This window comes from Nansenia antarctica, assembly GCF_963989245.1.
Source record: "Nansenia antarctica genome assembly, chromosome: 1".
Classification (NCBI taxonomy): Eukaryota; Metazoa; Chordata; class Actinopteri; order Argentiniformes; family Microstomatidae; genus Nansenia; species Nansenia antarctica.
The window spans coordinates 5,218,944-5,233,106 of NC_137674.1; the positions used below are offsets into that span (position 1 = coordinate 5,218,944).

At 44.1% G+C, this 14,163-nt stretch overlaps 1 protein-coding gene across 4 annotated transcripts in view; it reads left to right on the forward strand.

The window, feature by feature from the left end:
* macrod2 (mono-ADP ribosylhydrolase 2) overlaps positions 1 to 14,163 on the forward strand; it is a 540,574-nt gene that overhangs the window by 423,492 nt on the left and 102,919 nt on the right. For all 4 annotated transcript variants that reach the window (XM_080536433.1, XM_080536435.1, XM_080536434.1 and 1 more), the window contains exon 8: positions 5,308 to 5,381. In XM_080536433.1, the coding sequence (XP_080392559.1) occupies positions 5,308 to 5,381 (74 nt within the window). The remainder of the gene's footprint in view (positions 1 to 5,307; positions 5,382 to 14,163) is intronic.

Below are 14,163 nucleotides of genomic sequence, written 5' to 3' on the forward strand. Positions count from 1 at the left end.
TGCATTGTCTCAACCTAGCGCTCTCTTTTTTTTGCCCTCTTATGTCTAATTCTTTCTCTGTCTCTCCCACTCAAACAAGTCCCTCCCAATCCCTCCACAGATACACATCCACAGACATTTGGCTCCTCTCTTAGATGAAGTACTTCCAGCCGCACTGGTTCTGTGTACACTGACAACTCATAAGAGACCTTGCGGAGACCTCGTCGCTGGCACGGAGAGAACACTTTAGAATAGCCTTGTAATGGCCTTTAAGCTTTAGGAAGGGGCTCGTGATGATCAATCTTAGCATACAGAGGAAGATCTACTGGCGCAGTGTGAAGCCGAGGGCAGGATATTAAGCTTCATATTCACCTGACGGATTCAGTACTACACACATGTGCATCTATAACATCCAATCAGAGCCCCTAAACCCCAAACCTGTTCCTCTTATATGACAAATCCGTACCTGCCTGTTGTAGACATTGTATCACCCCCACCTTTTGCCTCTCCTCCATCTTTTTTTCTGACGGATTTGCTGGATTGTTGACACAGATGTTTACTAGTGACTGGCGGTGGTGGGAGATATGTGGATGTAATCCCCGCAGGCTCTGCTGGTGTGTCCACACCATGAGCCCACTGTAGTGGCAGGATCAGGGGGGTCAGACCACTAAGAGTTTTCACCCAGTCGGCTCAGGCCCCGGCTCCCTCTATCTGTGTCCAGGATTAGGGGGGAAGCCATTCACGGCACCTTATCTCTCCCTAGTGATGGCTAGTGGCTGGCTTGCCTGAGATGCCTAGGCCTCCCCCCCCCCCCCCCTTTAAATCCCAGGATTCACTTTGGGGAGCTTAGAGTGCTTGGGTTGAGAGTTTCAAGGTACACACAGAGGATGTGCTCTATCAGTGGGTAACAGAGTGTATGCTCGGTGGGAGCAGGGGGCCTTCTAGCCAATTTAACACAGTTACACGGTGTGCTTTGTACTCAACACTACCCTTATTCTTACAATTTCCATGGATGATAAGCCAAATGTAAAAATACTTCCCACCCCAGAGGACAATAGATTTAGCTCTTTGAAAAATCTTGGCCAGCATTTAACTTTTTGTGTTGCGTATCAGTGCTAACAGAAATGTTTTGAAGAGGAAATTAAAAGACGTCACGTTAATTTTAGCATTATGTAGGACAAGTGTGTCGTCACCTATATGGAATGTTTCCAAGGTCGTCGACCGGTGGAGAGACCGCGTTCTCTTTCTCCACACACCCTCAGTCTTCTTGCCTTCTCGACCCCACCTCCCTCCCTCCCTCAGTATTCTCTCTCTCCTTCCCTGGGCTGTAAAGTCGGTCATGGTCATAGCCTGTGTGTTGGTTGAGAGAGGAGCTGCAGGGTGTTTGACACCCTGGCTGTGGCGTGGGGGAGTCCTGGGGCTGTGCTCTGTCCTCTAGCCTGGGTCACCTCTCCTACAGGTCCTAGTAGGGTAACAGCCCACTGCTCCCTCTCTCTCTCTCTCCCCAGCTGGTGAACACACACAGGCCAAGTCGCCAGCTCCACAATGCTCTGTGGTGCACTAGTAGTGCCTCTGATGCCCACACTGCATTCAAGTTTATACTTTCCTGTCTGCTTCTAGTCAGGATACTCTAAAGTCTAAACCAATTCAAAGAGGTTGTCTAAATGCCTCCGGCTAATGGGCCCCTATCGAATGCGGTCCCAGAGCACAGGCAGAAAGGTCATGGACTGTGTGTACCATACTGTTATGTAATCATCGTTGGGATTTTCTGTCCCCAACCACGCAGGCTGCAGCACACTGATTGTTGTGCCCTCTCTCTTTCTCTCTCTCTCTCTCTCTCTCTCTCTCTCTCTCTCTCTCTCTCTCTCTCTCTCTCTCTCTCTAGCTCCCTCTCCCTATCTCTCTCTCTTTCTCTTTCTCTCTATCTCTCTCTCTTTCTCTCTCTCTCTCTCGCGCTCCCTCTCCCTATCTCTCTCTCTCTCTCTCTCTTTCTCTCTCTCTCTCTCTCTCTCTCTCTGTCTCTTTCTTTCTCCCTCTCGCTCTCTCTCTCTCCTTCCCCCTCTTCTCTCTGGTGGATGCTCTGCTCTGGTTGGTGATGAAGTAGGGGAGCCTTCAGCAGAAATAACACTGCACCACCTGAGTCCTCATCAGCGACACTGCGCTGCACAGATCCCATCAGCGCGCCTCACTAAGACAAATCTCCCCGAGCCCGGCCGTATTCCCAGCATAGGAGAGAGCAGAAGCAATACAGAGGCCCTGGAGGCCTTGCCATCACTCTGCCCGACGCCAGTCCTCCACCTCCTGACAGATTAGGTTTCACTGAAGCCTCCGCACACACACACACACACAGCAAATGGAGCAGGAGACAGAGACAGGGCGAATGAGAGAGAGGAGAGGATAAAGGAACAAAGTACAGCTGAACTCTTTATGATGTTTCGAGAGATCTGTGTGCTGACGTTTGAGGGAAGGGAGGCTAGCGATATTTTCCTGATAATTTAAAATAAAACGGGATGGAAACGGAACGATACGCTGTGGAGTGGAGCTCACGTGGGAGAAAGAGGCGAGGGATGGAAGGAGGGAGACATTTTATTGTATCTGTTTTGGAGCACATAAACATGCTGGCCCTGCTGAGAGGAGGGGGAGGGAGAGAGGGGGGGGACGGGGCAGAGGGGAGGGCGAGGGAGACAAATGATCAGAGAGAGCTTGCAATGCACTCCGACTGCTGCTGTTGACCTTGGTGCTGTCTAGCAGAGCTGGACTGGTGGGCTGCACAGAGCCTCTCTCTCTCTCTCTCTTTATTTCTTTCTATCTTTCTTTCTCTCTACACTCTACACTTTCGAGTCGCGGCTATGATTTATAGCTAAAATCAATACTGCATTTGTAGAAACTGCATGCTAAATAGATTAAATGTACTCGCCGTCATCCGCCCCGCTTCTTTTGGCCAGAGCAGCCCTATATTTTATGATTAAGACCTGTTCGCGGCGGAAGATGTAATGCTTCCCACCATCAGCGAGCTCTGTCTCTCGCACACTGTAGGACGGGGGAGAGGGAACGCACAGACGGGCCCCGCTGCCTCACTCAATATTTATTTATTTATCTGTTTATTTGCTTATTCATCTGACACCCCTCCTGTTGTGTGTTCTTCATAAGCAGCTGCTCCGATCCCTCGGTAGTTTTGTCAGCGTTCTTGTCTATTCGCACATCTGTGTCTGTGTTTTGCATGTGTGATACCTAAGTGATACCATGTACCTCAGTGAACTTGTGAATTGGGATTCAGTGGCGATAAGTCAGCAATGTGATACTGCAATGTGATATCATTGCAAACAGGGGGGAGGGGGGGGGCGCTGGAAATTAACTACTGTGTTTGTGTTGAGAGGACCATACTGTATATAGACCATATATAGCTCTGGATAGGACACGGACAGGAAGGAGCTGATTACCGTAGCTCTTACATTATTTTATTAGACATGGAAAAGAAAGAGAAAGAAAGAAGAGTTGGGGGGGGGGAGACGTCACATCGGGCTCAGACATAATATACTGTCGCTAAACAATGCGTGTATAGAAATTGGGAATACAAATGCATCCATGCACGTTTGTGATTCACAGACGGTTCTGTTTTGTAAGGCAGCAGCTGGTGTTTTCACCAGGTAACAGCAGGTGGTTCCAGCGGAAGGAAAAATAAATAAAACGACCCACAATTCCTCAAAAACTGTATGTCACATTAGAGATTAGAGGTCATGTGTGTGTTTGTGACCCCTGCGGCAAAAGATAAATGGGTCTATTTGATATTTGGGGTGATTTGTGTTGAGGTTTTGAACTCTGTGTTAAGGTATAACAGTGTCAGTGTCTTTTCCAACCCTGCTGCATGGCGGTTTGGTGTCAGTCTTTATTATCAGTGGTCTTCTCTGGATAAAGGCTGAACCTGCATAGAGGCTTGTCAGCAGGCCTACGATATGTAGCTAATTCAGTAGCTGACTAAGGTTTGCTGGGTCAAATGACACCGAGATTTAGATTTAGTGACCTAAAAATTATAATATGATATGATGTATAGCTATGATAGATGATTGATATGATATGATCACTTTTCAAAAAATGCCGGTCGAGAGAGGACGCTGGCGTTGCTTGTTCGCCGCTTCTCGGCCCGAAAACTAGGTGTAATTGCAGTATACAGAGTAGATTGTCCTACAAAGGAATTAGACCCCTATACTTTATTTTTTCTAATTTTTTTCATTTTATTATTTTACTACTCGATCTTTTCAGTTTGTAAAACGTATTTGAGTGTCTAGAAAAGCGCTATATAAGTCTAATGTATTATTATTATTATTATTATTATTATTATTATTATTCTCTGGATAAAGGCTGAAACTGCATAGAGGCTTATCAGCACACCCACAATATATGTAGCTAATTCAGTAGCTGCCTCAGGTTTGCTGGGTCAAATGAAGCTCTCCACAGCTGCAGATCACCTTGGAATCAGCCTCCGGCAGGCCTCTCTCTCTTATCTTATTAAAAATTAATACACTCACAATCTATTTGTGTGCGATCAATACATTGTGTTAACACAGAGGTTGCTTTCCTGTGTTGGCACAGTTGTTGTGATTAATATGTCAGTTAGCTGCAGCACTCCTTACCCACACTGGTCAATACGTCATTACTTTTTCACTTTGGCAGCGGAGGGTTTTAGGTATTGAGGGAGGGGAGGAGCGTGTGAATAATCACACAGCGTGTAAATGGATCTGTAAATCTCACAACAATGGCAAAAAGAGCCCTAATAAATTAGGCTATGTAATGACTGGGTACAAGCCTGGCAGACAGGAGAGCTTGTATCCACGATATACTGATGCCTCACAGCCGAGCTCTGTTTGTTATCTACTCTTAGCTCTTTGTGTGTGTGTGTGTGTGTGTGTGTGTGTGTGTGCGTGTGCGTGTGCGTGTGCATGTGTGTGCGCGTGCGCGTGTGCGTGTGCGTGTGTGTGTGTGTGTGTGTGCGTGCGTGCGTGTGTGTGTGTGTGTGCACACAGGAACGATGGTGAGGAAGAGATTACAACTCTTGCATCATGTCTGAAGCACTGCACCTCCTTTTTGGCAGTGTGCTTTTTGCTAGATTGTTTGTGTACTGTAGGTTTGCAGATGTAAACGGCGTCATCTGGGAATACAACTCCGAAACAGTTTACCTGACACCTTGTCACACTCCTGTAAGACCGATACCTGGTGGTGTTTTAACAGCTGGAGTTCAGAATGAACCTCTGCCCTGTCTGCCTCTCTGACTCTCTATCTATCTGTTAATTTGAACTAACCAACAGTTTTTGTTGTTTGTCTCCATCCAAGGTTTTCCCAATGAGCCTGCAGCTGATATCGCCCTCAAGACTGTAAAGAGCTGGATTACTGTAAATAATGACAAGGTAGGACCTGTGTGGGTTACTTTTGTTTCTCAGCAAGTGTCTCGTACTATCTTATTATGGCCAGCGTCCAGTTGTGGAGCATAACCCAGGCAGATGTGAGTCATGTGTCTGTCATGCTCTGGGGTGGGGGAGTCGTTGAGTCTTCAACATGGTAAGATGAACAGATCTTGCTGGGAAACCAGGAGGGAGGCCTGGTACTGCACATTTCCCTTAGATACCCGAAAGCCATATTTTGAACATGCTTCACTCGATTGCCCATTTGGTTTGTGTTCTGCGTGCATATCAAATTAAAACACAATTTGACTCTAATCAGTTCTTAAACGGTCTGTTGGCTTTTAAATGGGTCTACGCTAGCAAAGCACTTCAAGCCAGCAATTCAAGAAGAAAAATAAACACATCAGATTAAATTAGGCTGGAATTAATTTGTAAATCATGCATTTCAAGGACTGGAGGCTCAAACAGTCTGGAATGACCCCTCATTCATGCTCACAGACTCGTTTTGCCATCACAATCCATACCCTAATTCACACTGCAGGGTGTGTTGGAAGACTTAGTAGAAAGAGAGAGAATTACTAAACAGGATGAGAATAAAGAACATCACATCTATTCTCCGGTGAACTTCAGACATTTATGGACACGATAACACACTCTACACACTAACACAAGTTAACTTTACTTCATATCTGAATCCGAAAGATAGGATATGATTAATAATGTTTAATAATGATTGATAATGATTTGCTCATCCCTGTTTGATAGACACTCGTTCATACCTTGATCCTAGATTCCATTAAGAATACCCAATATGCTGATAATGACCATGCATTAGTTACTAGAAAGAGTTTCCACATGGTACGATACCTGATGTTGATGACTGGTGTCTACTGTTGTTAACTATGCACATGAACATTAGACGCACCAGGCTTTGATCACCATTCACAAATATAAGATCAAAGAACAGTCTGTCATTGTATAAGCCTGGTGGGCTGTCTCCACCAAATCTGTCTACAAGCTGAGCTGAGTTGTACTGGGCTGAGCTGAGTTGTACTGGGCTAGCCTGGTTGCACAATCACCATAGTTCTATACATTTTCTCCGTTTTGTAATGACAGCCTGATCCACATAGCGTAATTGATTCCTTTGCAAATTAGAGAGCCTATAAAAACATAGAAGCAACAAAGGTAATCGTTCCAAAATCACGCTATTATCCTTCAACTTATTGAGTGACTTGTTTATTCCATTTTTGCATTCGAGCACATTTTAAGAGTGTCTTAGCAAGAGGTTTGAATACGTCCGTATGTAAATGAGGTATTTCTGTATTTCAATATGAACACATTTTCAGAAATGTCAAAAAAAAAGTTTTTCGCTTTGTCATTGGGGTATGGGGGTATTGGGTGTTGATTTATGGCAATCCATTTCAAATTGAGTCTATAACACAAAAAGTGATCTGAATACTTTCCGAAGCCACTGGATGTGAAAGGAAATGATTGAAAGCAGCAGAGTATGGCTCTGTAGTGTGTAGAGCCTCCATGTGCATCAGAACAAAAAGGCTGATATAATATAAACTGTTCTCCCTGCATTAATATGGACTCAATTCAACTTATTGAGTGAATTGTTGATGCATTTGCATTTGCATTTCAGATTCAATTTAATTGTCATTGGCAGAGTACAGAGTACAGAGACAACACACTGCATTCGGCATCTAGCCAGAGTGTTCAATTGTGCATAGTGCAAAAGCCATGAAGATATATTTACAGATATTTGTTTTATGTGTTTGCATTTTGGCTACATTTCAATAAAAACTGTTCAAATGTAGGTGTTCTAAAACGTTTGACCGGTAGTGTTCATATAATATCTATCTATCTATCTATCTATCTATCTATCTATCTATCTATCTATCTATCTATCTATCCCTTATATATTATATATAGTATAGTATATCATTATAATTATAATTACATAGAGAAACTATTCTAATGGTAAGTATTTTAAAGCAAGACTGAGCATCTATCAATCTGTGAAACAGTGACTGATGATAACCTTCAGAGGTCATCTCTGTTGAGTACATCATGGCTAACATCTGTCACGCTGGATAGAGGAGAGCTGCTTGATAAATCCATCCACATACTCTATACTACTGCACCTTTTACTGCAGCTGCATGTCATGGATGAATGTGAAAGCACAGAGAAGCACTACAGTTAGTGCTCATGAATTGTATTACTGTTGATGTGTTTGATGATTGTAGCATTTGTCCTTTGCCTGATGATTGCTGTAGCGTGTACCAGGGGAATGTATCATCCCGGGTTGCCTTAAGAGGGTTTTATATGGCTTATTGCTGCCTGTTAATATTCAGCTAATGTGAAAAACGGACTTTTGTGGTTGTGCTCTCTCTCACTGACAGGGTTGCTGTTAGAATCTGACAGGATACTGGCTACAGTGAAGAGAGATACATTTATACCGTTTGGCAGACGGTGTACATAGTTTCATAGTTATTTGGCCTAATGATTTCTGGTAGAGGTTATTCACACAGAATTGATCTCATGCATGTGCAGAGACTGAAATAAAAAAAGAGAGAGAAATAAGAGAAATAAAAATCATTGGAAGCCTCCTTAGACAGAGTTTGGTAAAGTTCTACCGTACAGAAATGGATCTTAAACTCTTACTAGACCAACACATGTGTTGTTGCAGGAGCCCTTAATGGAGCCCAAGAGCCCTTACCAGAGCCCCAGGAGGCCTTAGTAAGGTTAGGGTTAGGGTTAGAGTTTACCCTACTGCCTTACTATCCTAGGCTTTTAGTGGTCCACAGGTAACATGGTTTGGATGTTGATTTAGAAGCCTCTGGTTAATAATTGACTTTGCTTTTTCCACTCATGTTTATGTTTCTTAGTGAAAAGTACTATTGTGGGTTGAGACATAAAACTAAGTGCCTGAGAGCACCACATGATATATATGTGCTGGGGGATGACCAATTTCCATGTTTGATCCAAGTTATTTTTTCTGAGTGGGGCAGTCCCACTCATATTTTTCTTTTTATTGCGAAAGAGACAGTAGAGATTTGGCAGGAAGGATGGGTGAGAGAGAGAGAAGGGATGACATGCAGGATATGTCCGCGGCCGGAATCGAACAAGGAACCCTGCAGTTACATGGTCGACGCTTAGTGTGTTACGTCACCAAGCACCCCAATTTCCTTTTTTTTTACCTTGGTACCAGTGCGTGCCAAGACTTACTAGTGGCCAGCTAGTGGTCAAAGCCTGGTGCTTCTAGTCTAGTGAACACGCTTGTTTGAATTTCCACAGTTGGGCTTTCTAGTTCCGCCCCGTATGATCTCCAGTTTGTTTACATTCTGCAGTTTGTAAAGTGGCGAACTATCGAGACACTAGCAACACATCAAACCCTCCAGTTTCCCAACAGGTTCTGGCAACTTAAGCACTTTATGACAATTGCATTTGTAAAACGCGCTATTCAAATCATTTAGATGGTATAGTTACAGCGAGCTAACTTGGATTATGCTTACCACCTACCAAGTTCGCTAGCCAAGTAAAGCACTTGGGTGATAAGAATATCATCACCATTCTTGTTCTTAAACCACACCCCTAGCCCCGTTTGACCTCATATGGACCAGGGGGACAGGGGAGGCTAAAAGCCTGAGTTTTAAGCCCCTAAATTGGCCTAAAGGATGCCCCTGTCGAAGCCCAGGAGTGACTGCGGAAAAGCAATTGGCCCTGGCACGCACGGCATAAGCCCCTCTGTGGAAAGCCGGCTATTAGCATTGGCTTGTACATGTATCACCCGCGCTCCCCGTGCTGAATTTTTGACGGATTGGAAAGCTCCAGGTTCTGTTTTTTTCGCAATCAACTTGTTTGCCAGGGAAAAGACTGAGCACAGTACGACAGACACACACGCAGACACACATGGGAGAGCAAGTTGTTTACCTCATTCATTATCCACATCATTAAGCATTGGACTGCCCACTTTTTGGTCAACGGTAGCCTACCATGGCCTCTTCCGCGGGCTAGGCTCGGCAGGGCCATGGGCTTGGCAGGGCCGGGCGAGCAGCCGCCACCGATCCACAGAGAGGGAAGAGGGCGAGAGATTCGATGCACTGTTTGCCATGCGAGGGATCCGATACAATAGGACTAGATTGCTCTGCGGCCTCTTTCTCCTTACCTCCGGCTTCATACGGTTGACCCAAAGGAAGCGCAATTGCGGTCAATCCCCACAGACGAGTCATTTCAGGACCCTGATAAGGCTTCTGAATCGGGGATGATACCGTCCTATTGTCGCTGTATTACACAACCACAATGGGCTGGCCCCGGATCTGACACATCGGGGTGCCAGGGGTTTCAGACGACAGCTTTTTAGTTTTTTCACCAACATGACAGCATTGTGTGCGTGCGTGAGGTTGTGTGTGTAAGCGTGTGTGTGTGTGTGTTGGGGAGGGGGGGGCAGGGGGGTCTGTTGAGATGGCAGTGACCCAGCTGTCCCACACCGTTCTAATTGCCCATAATGCTGGGCCATACACATACAGGTAGAAGCACACTGGCTGAAACAGACATTGGATCACGACACACACACACACACACACACACACACACACACACACACACGAAAAACACTGTAGAGAGTATGGTCACATAGTTGAGTGTGCCAGAGACCTTGGTGGGTGTGAAAGGACAAAGAGTGATTGATTAGCAGTGAGTTTATCTCCTGGGCCAGCACACTGTAGCCCTGGTACTTACAGAGCACACAAAGGCCCCCGATGCCAGCATCAAATTCCCTCTGAAAGGCGTTCGTACGGCTTTAGAGCTCCATTGTAGGAGAATACGCAGTGGTCAGGCAGACTGGATCCTTTAATCTAGGGGTAAGAAAGGCTAAGAAATTCCCTCCCATTCCCTCCCGTGTCCTTGAGATGAGTAACATAGATAGATAGCTAGTGCATAATGTGTAAACAGGATGTTCTAATTTGTTTCCCGAAATCCAAGATGGATGCCATCGACAACACGGCAGCGACAGGCGTCCATATGCCGCCAGAGCAGTCCCCCCCCCGGCTGTCCGCAGTACGGTCTCTTCTCTAGTCGTCTGTGTTTGTGTTATTTCTGATTTTACGATCTAATTTGGTTAATTCAGGTTTTACATTGGTTTAATCTGCAGATGAAAAATGCGGTGTGACACTCTATTTGCCTGCCACAGATCTACTTTAGACGGCCAGGCCATTTTAATGAAGCATTTCGAAGCAGGCCCCTGCGTCACTGACAGAGGCTGAACACATCAGACAGATTGGTATTCGGTAATAAGCCTCCGCCGTCGTGCCACACCACTCAGACCCGGGCTGATGGGAGGAGATTTCACCTTCCAGACATCGTTCTAGATTGGGCTTTAGTATTTAGCGCTCGGTGAAGCCAATAACTCGCTAAAACATGTGTTTACAGCCTTTTTCTCTCGACTGCAAATCAGTTATTTACTCTCCCCCCCAACATCTGTCATTTAGGACACCGAGATAATAAAATCCAATTTCTTTGCCAGTGTCTCTCGAATTGCAGTCAATCTTGACAAACATCGGGTGACTAATAGAAATAAATATGTGTTTTGTATGACTGTTTTCCACTCCTGTGAGTGAATATCGGTTTAGCTGTTGAGACTGTGAGACAGACGGGGCCATAATGTGACAGCGGGGAGGCATTCATTGTCATTTGGATGAAGAAGATGGATGGCGGACAGTATCAGTGCTCACCTTTTGAGAATGGGGATTTGGGTTTTGTATAGTGCTAGGCTCGACATCACACGCAGGCGTAAACAAGCGCTAAGCCAAACACAGTATCTGCCGCTTGTGTTTTTTTTCGGTGTGCCCATCAAACCGTCGCTGCAGAGAGATACATGGGAGGTAGGGGCCATGTTGTATCGCCATGTAGAACAGGTGGAGAGAGATGTTGTGCCTCTCTACCCCTGCGGTGTGTTTACAGTATAGATTGTACAGAGTGTGGGGAGGACAGACTGTCATGCCATGTATCGGAGGGCAGGACAGACGATGATTTGCACTGAGCGTGCCCTGTGGAGTCTGATGTGCCGCTGATGGTTTGTGTAACTGGCATGGCGTTCAAAGTCTCTGCTCTGTCTTTTGATGTCGGTGTCTCGCCTCTTTGAACCATTGGCTGTCACAGAGACCGGGGGGGGGGGAGATAGGGTCGGATACGGAGCTGAGAGCATGACTAAACTCCATTACATATTGTAACATTATGTCGGAGGAGACGCTAACTCAGTGCTCTATTCAGGCCGTCCTTCTCAGATGCCAGGGTTCAGTCTTAGTTCTGCATACTGTATATTCAGTAGGTAGGTAGGTAGGTGTGTGGGGGTGTGGTGCATCCCCTTTGTTGATTGGGTTGACACAAGTCAACTGTATTCTTCCACTATGGTAACAAAGAAACCAATAAAACGAATGTAAGATTGCTCTGTAGTAGAAGACACACTTCCTTTAGAGAACATACTGGTCTTGACAAGCTACTGCATGCATTATACTACGATAACCACTATACCTCAGTAGGAAGTATAAGTATTCTCTCTACAGTAGGCCGAAGTTTAGAGCCGAGCCGCCATTGTGACGATGTCACGACGGCACTGGTGAATTTATTTTCCAGGTCATTCACCAGGTCATTCCAGGTCAGTCACCTCGACAAAAACAACCACCAGGAGGCATTATTGACCATGATGGATGTGTTTACATTGTGTTACAGTGTGTTTTTTCACATAATTAATCAGGCGGCAATGTTTGTCGAGTAGCTTATGAGTTGTTTGGATATAACGTTTCTCACTTGATCCGCATTTCAGCAGTAGGCTACTGTATATGGACACAGTGCGCACACAAAGCAAAGAGCTCCGTTTGTCATTTTCTGTTCTGGCACTGAATGTGTTTCATATGATTGAAATGAGAATTTTCATGAAGCAAATAAAAAAAATGTTTACACCAGGTGCATTGACGATAATAAAACAAATAACTAGCTCTGATCACTAGAGCGTTGCATATATTTGTCATCATGTAAATCTGATCTGATCACCCTCGCATCACCACACAAAACTGATCGCATAATAGTGAGAGAGAGCAAGGTAATGAGAACACCTCGCATTTTAGTTATTTGTCTGGACCACCCCACCAGTGCACTCACAAAGCACTTTAACACACTCAAATCAACACTTACTCATTCCCACTCTGCTCAAATGCGTAGAATACAATTATTGGGGGAAGGGACGTTGCAAATATATTTTGTGAGAAGGAATAATACAACAAGCCAAGTGAAGCCAAACTTTATCGATGTGGGGGAATGGAATATGAATCAAATAAATGCATGCTCATAACTAAAATAATTCTCCTCCCTAATCTTGAATTGCACCTCCCAAATAGGCTGTGTGTGTGTGTGTGTGTGTGTGTGTGTGTGTGTGTGTGTGTGTGTGTGTGTGTGTGTGTGTGTGTGTGTGTGTGTGTGTGTGTGTGTGTGTGTGGGTGTGTGGGTGTGTGTGTGGTTGCACCTCCCAAATAGGCAATGGCATTCAGATAAAACATTTGTGCACAAAACAAAATTACATTTTTATTTGCTCCGTGTTTTAACAAAAACTGATTTTAAACGAGTAAACAATTTAACCTATTTGTGTAAGTTGTCCTCAACTGTATTAAACAGACCTGTGTCATAAAAAAGAGATCAGAGCAAGGCTTTTATATATATTATATTTTGTCCATATTTAAATTCAAAACAACAAGATTTAGCGTACTGGTGATAGTTGCTCTGTAGCAAACAGACCTGTCATTAGTGTCATTACAATAGAGCTTTGAGCGAATCCCACTGAAATCCAACATACTGGACTTAATGCTGTTAAAGCATGAGGATTCCTAACTTCATTCCTAACTTCATTCTGAAGTCTGACGTTCATTGTGTAATAATTGTGTTACATTATTATAGCTGACTCGCACTTATTAATGTTAGACTGCACTAACACATTTGCCCCTGTTTCTCTGCACTGTGAGAGAATGTGTGATCTGCAATTTATGAGCTGCTATTATAAGCTTGATTTTTTATCAATCTACAATACATGTACATGTATCTGATAAGGCAAACCATTGTCTTTTCAAACATCCTTCACAACTCTTCTCACCACCTTGTGGTGGCTTGCAGCGGCGGTGTGCAGGGAATAAACCCCTGCCAACTGTGTATATATATATATATATATATATATATATATATATATATATATGTATATATATAGCTTGTATCTAGTAGAGGCAAACACATTTTTACGCATTATCTCAGCAGTGTCTGCAAAGGTAAAGAGTAATCACAGTGATGAACGATTCATTATCAATACTTGATTTATCTGCTCTGTTATTGTTTTATTTTCACAACGTCTGCTTTACATAATGTACGTTTTGAATAGATTCAAACCAAATAGCAAAGTCATAGTCAATGTAGGAACATTTTTTTAAATGTTTTTGTCATTCATAAAAAGTGTAGCTAAAAATAAATTGAAGTTCTTATGCTCTTCAAGCTTGCTGTCTTTTACTCTGAGAAATCTGTTTTGATTAAGCTTGACAGCCTGGAAAGATAAAACTTCATTAGGAGTGATAACAATCCTATGTGCAATGTTTTATCTCAATGGAGCGATTGAACTGAGTCTTCAGAGAGAACTTATTCCATCCCCACATGAGCTAGATTACTCTGCTCTTTCTCTTAGAACCAAAGAGTAAAGATTTCGCTTTACTTGATACAGTATGTTAATTGCAGAGTGAATTCCTGTTCTCT